The 8,477-nt window shown below is 33.5% G+C and overlaps 1 protein-coding gene across 4 annotated transcripts; it reads left to right on the top strand.

Annotated features, from left to right (window-relative positions):
• Window positions 1-1,226: 1,226 nt before the first annotated feature.
• LOC148616988 (uncharacterized) lies at window positions 1,227-8,177 on the top strand. Of its 4 annotated transcripts, XM_088584197.1 has the most exons (7): window positions 1,227-1,318; window positions 1,473-1,605; window positions 2,183-2,524; window positions 2,976-3,029; window positions 4,306-4,359; window positions 5,054-5,104; window positions 5,316-6,250. In XM_088584197.1, the coding sequence occupies exons 2-7, from the start codon at window positions 1,569-1,571 to the stop codon at window positions 5,861-5,863; spliced, it is 1,086 nt and encodes a 361-aa protein (XP_088440323.1). In that variant the 5' UTR covers window positions 1,227-1,318; window positions 1,473-1,568; the 3' UTR covers window positions 5,864-6,250. The 4 variants fall into 4 exon arrangements, with proteins under 4 accessions (XP_088440323.1, XP_088440324.1, XP_088440326.1 ...); XM_088584200.1 differs by lacking the exons at window positions 1,227-1,318; window positions 1,473-1,605 and adding an exon at window positions 8,004-8,177 and having other exon boundaries at window positions 1,948-2,524; window positions 5,316-5,353; XM_088584196.1 differs by lacking the exons at window positions 1,227-1,318; window positions 1,473-1,605 and having other exon boundaries at window positions 1,948-2,524.
• The last annotated feature ends 300 nt before the right edge of the window (window positions 8,178-8,477 follow it).

Below are 8,477 nucleotides of genomic sequence, written 5' to 3' on the forward strand. Positions count from 1 at the left end.
CAAAAACAAAACAAAACAAATAAAAAAAAAAACAAAAGAAAAGAAAATGAAAAAGAAGAGAAATTATTAATTAAAGTCTGGTACAACCTACTATCTTGAATTATTATTTTAGCTGCTTAGGATATTAGTCTTTATTGTGACGGCGTGAGCTTTCCCCTACAAAAGTAAAAGCAGTCTAATAGAAATCCGTAAAATGCAATCTACCAACAAATCAACGTCACAATACTTGTGATAGAAAGATGAATCTGACAAAAAGGTTGAATATTGACTCATGAGCCCTGTGCGGGTCCGGGTGTAAAATTAATGGGCCCGCATGAGCGCTATGCTTGTCGTAAAAGGCAACTAAATCGTGCGCAGAAGCTTTGTCGTGGGCTAGGGCGCTCTGCCTACAAAGCCACTGGGTTGTGTGCTCCAGGTGGTGGAATGGGATACCCCTGGTATTCTTCGGGGTGTCAGGCGATACTATGGAAAATATGACTGCTAACTATAGTAATACAAAGTGTTGGAAAAGGTGACACTCGCATGTTAAAGAACCCTACTCCTTTGTCCCCTCCACGGAAGGCTAAATTACCCCAACCTACACCCCTCTCCCTATTTCCAGTGGCAATCAAAATTTGTCGACTCAATTATTCTTATGTCCCATCCCATTTTTGATTTCATCATCATTTCATGATCATTTTATCATTTCATTTCATATTCATCACCCGGATATAGCTGAAGTTCGTTAAACACCAACAATCAATCTATTGTCTCATGAAAAACTAGCTTATAGTCTTCTTTAACTTATGAAATGTAATGTTAATACTAAAAGCGTAAACGAGGGAAGACTATTGAATAAGATATCAGCGAAAAATCCGAAAATACAACACACAAAAAAAAACCAAACATACAACCCACCAAACGAAACGGAACATAACATGATAAATACAGCAAAACTGACAACAAAAACCGAACAAAAAACCGGAGATGAATTTGTGATCTTCTAAATGATGACACTGTAGCAATTCCTGCTTCTTATAAGACAGCATAAGCTAAGTTCGGTTACTTTAACCAACTGGTCGTTTACATAGATTTCACGATATTGACACAGAGGATGTTACCCATGAATATTATGTACTATTTCACATTTCTAAAATTTCCTGATTTCATCTAATATTACATTTTTCTAAAACTGTACACGGAAATAACAACATTTCCTTATTTTTAAAAAAATAATTAAAATCCATTTTGAATTAGTCACATCACTCGGAGTCCTTTTATTTTTCAAGTCCATCAAGACACACTAATGCGAAATATCAATAGATATGAGTGATTTTGGGTAAATATACATTCCCGTTTTTATATTGATTATATATATAGTATATTGAAGTCAGAACTCTCATCTGTGTATGTTAATTTAATCGATATTTTACAAATGTATCTCATTTGTTTTGTCTGTTAAATTACCTTTAATATTCTACATTCCTTTTCAGCACCATGTTCACGTTACAATACTAGAAAGAAGAATTTGCCTGATTCAAAAGAACCAACGAAAGGATAAAATATCTAGTACCACCATCAATTTAAAAATGCAACTCCTACTAAACAGGCTGCTATATGTGCAAGGTCAGTGTTTCTAGTGTCGTCATTGTTTAGCAAAAAGTAACGTTCGTTTTTGTTCCCAGCTGCTATGCAGGAAGGAACATAGAAATACCCGTGTGTCCGTCAGATCACGGATTTTGATCAATTTTATTGGATTGTTAGTCACCAATTTTAGTTGATCACAATGTAACGCCATTTTGATTTGACAAATTTCATATCAGTTATAGGACTTTTGTACTTATTTGTTTTTGAGCGGGGGATATTATATGGCTACGGATTGCTTGTTATAGCAGTATTAAATGTTGATTTCTTTAATATTTAACACAAATTTTTAAACAATCAAAAAACAAAAACAAAAAAACAAAACAAAACAAAACAAAACAAAACAAAAAACAGTTGTTATTATTGTGGTTTAACAAGTTTTTGATAGCTTTAAAATCTAGCTTACATGTTACTAAGCAGCTAAATATTGTAAAATTATTTTTTTTTATTGCATACAAATACCGTTCTGTGAAGAAAACGTGGTAGGTAAATAATATTCTTAAAATGACTAAGGGTATGGAACAGCAAAACTGTTTTTGTTTTATCAAACTCATTATAGCTGTTGTTGGGATGATTCAAGAAGGCATCAGAAGTGAACACACGATTTTAGCTAACGTCGGAGAATCTGTCCTATTCGAATGTCATACGCTACCAACTCTACTTCACTCAGCTACGTGGAGACGAGGAAACTTAACGATTTTCATAGAAGCGGCTTTGAATCCAAACTTGAAGCAGCTGAACAAGTTCAATATTTCAGGGGATCAGAAAAATGGAGAATATTTTTTGAGAATAAATAATATAGGCACAGAAGATTTTGGGAGCTATCGGTGTGAAACACAAACAGGAAAAGGGGCCGTGCAAAGAAAGATAACATTAGCCTTGAGGCCAGGCACACAATATAGTTAGTTTATGTCAATTTTGTTTTTTGGGTAAAGGAGACCTTATTGATGATTATCTAGCAGGAAAATACATGAATGCTTGTTTATTGTATATAATTCATTTCTCAGATATCCAAGCTGTATTTCCACATTAACAAAGGCTAAGGAAAAAGACAAATAGGCAATAAATCGTTAATTTGACATCGGTACAATTTGTACTATTAGTACTAAGTGTTGTTTTATAAAGATAGTATTTGCACTGAAAATCATTTGGCCATATCTATAGAAGGAAAGTTTAGATAGACAATTTTATCTCCATTAAAATTGATCAGAAACCAACGTCGTGAACATTTTCTCATTTGCTGTAACACGCCATTATTCTTTTATTGCTTTTTCTATTGTTTTGCTAGACTTGTGCAGAGTTATTATATTTGTTTTGTCATCTTTACATTGTATCCTTTCTACAATATATAGCTATTTCAACTGATTATACCGGGACAACCGAAATCTCCAGGAAGTTGACCAAAGGTGAGTGATACTGTCATGAAAGGCCCAACTGCATGATTATGAAATAAATAAAGCATTCTAATTGCGTTGCATAGGTAGGTACCTTTCAATGTTATTGATATATGAAATGAACAGAAAGAATTAGTGTGTGATGTAATGCATGCTCTCCTGTTACATTTGACTCCCAACTAAACATCTAAGGTCTTTACATAGCTGTTGTGAAAGTGTCATTATGTGTCGTTTGTTGTAAGATTATTGAGGAGGAGGAAATTTGCCATTGTAGCATATCTGCGTTGTATTAGGTAGGGTAACTTTTGAAGCCAGTCAATTATTTTCTGTACCAGTAGTCAAAACGGTTGGCCATTCGTCTTTCACTGATATGTAAAGTGTTTAATCCTTGATGGCGGAATTTGTTAGGTATAATTATACAGGATGGACAAAGTCACCATAGCATCCAATCAGTAATACATCAAATTCTCTTCATGGCATACCTCAACATACAGAATCGGAGTAAAACGAGTAGTTTTTTCAAGGGTAGACAAGTACGCAGAGCGAAAGTATTATATACTTGTTAGAATGTCATACGCTACCAACTCGACTTCACTCTGCTGCGTGGAGACGAGGAAACTTAAAGATTTTCATAGAAACGGCTTTGAATCCAAACTTGAAGCAGCTGAACAAGTTCGATATTTCAGGGGATCAGAAAAATGGAGAATATTTTTTGAGAATAAATAATATAAGCACAAAAGATTTTGGGAGCTATCGGTGTGAAACACAAACAGGAAAAGAGGCCATGCAAAGAAAGATAACATTGGCCTTTAGGCCAGGCACACAGTATAGTTAGTTTATGTCAATTTTGTACTATCGTTTTTTGGGTAAAGGAGACCTTACTGGTGATTATCTAGCAGGAAGTATATGCATGCTTGTTTATTATATATAATTCATTTCTCAGATGTCCAAGCTGTATTTCCATATTAACAAATGCTAAGGAAAAAGACAAATAGGCAATAAATCGTTAATTTGACATTGGTACAATTTGTACTATTAGTACTAAGTTTTGTTTTATAAAAATGGTATTTACACTTAAAATCATTTGGCCATATCTATAGAAGGAAAGTTCAGATAGACAATTTTATCTCCATTAAAATTGATCAGAAACCAACGTCGTGAACATTTTCTCATTTGCTGTAACACGCCATTATTCTTTTATTGCTTAATCTATTGTTTTGCTAGACTTGCGCAGAGTTATTATCTTTGTTTTGTCATCTTTACATTGTATCCTTTCTACAATATATAGCTATTTCAACTGATTATACCGGGACAACCGAAATCTCCAGGAAAGTGACCAAAGGTGAGTGATACTGTCATGTAAGGATCAACTGCATGATTATGAAATAAATAAAGCATTTTAATTGCGTTGCATAAGTAGGTACCTTTCAATGTTATTGATATATGAAATGAACAGAAAGAATTAGTGTGTAATGTAGTGCATGCTCTCCTGTTACATTTGACTCCCAACTAAACATCTAAGGGCTTTACATAGCTGTTGTGAAAGTGTCATTATGTGTCGTTTGTCGTAAGAATATTGAGGAGGAGGAACTTTGGCATTGTAGCATATCTGCGTTGTAGTAGGTAGGGTAACTTTTGAAGCTGGTCAATTATTTTCTGTACCAGTAGTCAAAACGGTTGGTCATTCGTCTTTCACTGATATGTAAAGTGTTTAATCCTTGATGGTGGAATTTCTTAGGTATAATTATACAGGATGGACAAAGTCGACATAGCATCCAATCAGTAATACATCAAGTTCTCTTTATGGCATACCTCAACATACAGAGTCGGAGTACAACGAGTAGTTTTTTTTTCAAGGGTAGACAAGTACGCAGAGCGAAAGTATTATATACTTGTCAGTGGCAGTATAGCATCCATTAATATACTCAATGCATTTGGGTAGCTCAATTGAAACTATTGCAGTAAGAAATAATATAACTCTTTGATCGAAGTCCAAAGACTATCTTGCATGATATCATTGTCTTTTTCCGAATCAGATATTGGAACAGCAACAAGAACCACAAGAACAAAGGGAAGTTCCATATTCGGTGAGTATTAAACCGTTCTTCTTTACAATTGTTAAAAATTTCCAACATCATTTCTGGAATAAAATGACTTATTTGACCTAAAGTTCATGAAAGATAACTTTTCATAAAAATCTTCAGTTTTATTGTCGACAAACCACAAAAACAATACTGTAAATGGATGACAAAAAAAAAAAAACGTATTTACTTTATGTCACTTACTTTATTTCTTTAGGTCTGAGGTTGAATTGGACATTTGTGTTTTCTGGCTTGGTAGGAGGATTTTTTGTTATTGTTATAGCTTCGTCAGTCCTCTGTTCTCTGTGTGCATATCGAAAATTCAAATCTGAAAACTTTGTAGCACCAAACGAACTTGTAGAACAACGACGATTCCAAGAATATCGACGAAGCACAATAGAAAATTCTTCTTATAATTATATCGATGAAAGAACGCTTATAGGTTATGTGGAACCCGATCAAAGACTTGGTCAAAGCTTACATACACCTTTAAATGTTTATGAAAGTGTTTCCGATTATTTGGAGGTTTTTGAAGAAACAGTTGACCTTCGTATACATCCTTACCGATCATTGACAATTCCTGGCAACTGCGAGAAACCACACCTTTACATGAACTGTCATGCACCCGGCGTCACTTTTTCTGATACTATATATCATCAACGTCCAAACTCTCTAGATATAGACAGAAATCATAACGGAAAAATAGATATTAAACAAGGAAAAAGGGCTAATTCTTGGCCTAACGCTTTCCAGGACTTAGTATAGACGTACAGAACACGCACGTCGAATTCAAATATATTTTTTATTATCATCATTACTTACAATTTTATACAGTTAAACTTGCTCAACTGAACCTCCTTTGAACTATAAAAATGGTTCATTTTTAACGGGTGTTTGCTTTACTAAGGTTCAAAATACATTAAGATTAATATAAAGGGTTTTAAAAAGTGTGTGAATTAGACATCTTTTCGAATGATTCAGGTTCGGTTAAGCTTGTTTGAATTGTGCTTTCTTTAAATGTTTCGGACAAAGTCGGACACTGCATAGTGTAAGGGGAATAATAGTGTAAAAAAAACATAGACCAGACGATGTTTTTTTCTGTCTATATATGCTATATTTTGTTTTGTAAATAGATCTGTTCTTTTGGGGATATTACAATTTAACATGCCACTAAAATAAACCGAATCAAACCAAATCAAGAACGACAACTCTTACAAAATGTTAATTTTAAGTAAAATCTTTATCAATTTTATCTGAAAAGCGCAACCCCAAATGGAAAACTAAGACTGTTGTGATCTATTACGGTTTCTAAACAAGAAATAAAACTGAATTTGATGGGTTTCAGACATGCATGAATCACCTTCTGTCAAAATTTTGAAAAGATCGCTACTTAAAACGATCGACGTTTTATATGTTCTTGCACCTATTTGCAGCATTGAGTAAACTTAATGAACATTACAAATTTAAACGCATTTTTTTAAAACTTGTATGTCGTTACTTAATCCAAACAGTTTATACTTATCCTTTAAATATAAGTTTAGTTAATGATAATGATTAGCTTGAATGACATTTTAAACCCACATGTTTAATTTTAAACTCAATTCTTACTATATTCTTTGCAATTTTATCACACCCAATTTTTTTCTCGGATCAGGGTGAATAGATTGATATCAAATCTGGTATGTAATCTTCTATTGATGAAGCATTCCCTTGTTATACTTTTCCTTATCTTCGATATCACTTCCTGTTTTCTGGGATTTTTCTGTCATTTTAGATAGACAGATGTAAGATATTAGTTGTGAATGTGTCTGTGATGTTATTTTTGTTCAGTTTACAACAATAGCTTGCCTCATATCTTGACCTACACTTAGAAATCAATGGTAAAGGAAAACTATTGACCAAAATTTACGACAAACGTGATAATTTTTCATTCAGAATTGTCTACTTTCCTTTTATCTGTGGCAACATCCCTTCAGCACCTGCGTTTTGAGTGTTCATATCATAACTCATACGTTATGCCAGAGCTTGACGAAACTACGCAGACTTTTTGTATCGAGCTAGAACTCTAACAAATAGGCTTCTGGAACAAGGTTATGTTGCTACAAGGTTGAAGTCATCACCACAGAAATGTTATGGTCGTCATCATGAACTAGTGGATCGTTAAGGTGTATCCATCTGCACCATGAAAACTGATTTATTCAATGGTTCTTAGTTTTCCTTTCCTCGTTTGTCTACCCCAGACTTGACTTTTATGAGTAACTCGGTGGGCGTTTCTAGAAAAGCAGAGGTCGCTTACTCTACCGGTGCACCTCGTCCACAGACATACACAACAAAGAACATAAAGTAACTAAAATCATACATACAAAGTAACTTAAGTAAATGAGTAACTCGGACTCCACTAAAAACTGGGAGCATGGACCAGGTGCACCGGTAGAGTAAGCGTCCCTTGCTTTCCTAGAAACACCCGCCGAGTTGCTCATAAAAAGTCAAGTCCGGGGTAAATATCTTTCAATTATTTGAAAAGGATTTTGACACAACGCTATATATGTTAAAATTACAAACCTGTATTTCAAAACTCCTCTTTCAATCATGAATTGATTGGAGGGAAAATGTTCTATTATTTTTTTTTATTCAGATTGCAGGGAACGAAAAACGTTGACATCAATTTCGTTTTTAATAGAAAAAAATGTCAGATAAATATTCTTGATACAAATTTTGTACACAAATCTATTAACTAGTGTTAATGGTCGGCGAAGTAGTGAATATTTAATACAAAATCCATTCAAAATTAAATTCATCATTATAACACTGTATCGCTGGTTTACAGTCTATGATTAAAGATTTGATATTTTATTTTTATTTTTAATGTAATTCGCACTTACGGGTTGTGTACCATTTCTTTCAGGTTTGATCGAATTTCCAGAAGTATTCATCTATATTATTGTGTGTTTTATCTGTTCCATAGCTTTCGTGGTATTGAAAAGCATTTCAAAATTTTACCAACCTATATGCAGAAATTAAAAAGAATCCAACATGACCAATTTTACTATTGACAATGTAAATGTTTTGTATTTTTACAACAGAGTTTGTATACTTTGTATGAATTATAAATAAACATGTATTGTATAAATTATTGAAGAAGTAACGTACTAGCAATTTCTTGCATTGGTCGAAGCTACAACATTACCTGCATCGTGCTTACATCTTTAAAGATACGCATTTTGAACAGGGATAGATGACTTATTTATTTACGTCCACATTTCAAAATATTCGAGACCGCCACCATAAATTTAATATATATGTATATAGATATGACAGGCATAATACAGATAATTCACTTCATTTGCTTAACACTATCATCATTTAATCATTTGGCGGA

Source organism: Perna viridis, chromosome 5, assembly GCF_037379345.1.
Source record: "Perna viridis isolate PV_CMFRI_1.1 ecotype Kerala chromosome 5, ASM3737934v1, whole genome shotgun sequence".
NCBI lineage: Eukaryota > Metazoa > Mollusca > Bivalvia > Mytilida > Mytilidae > Perna > Perna viridis.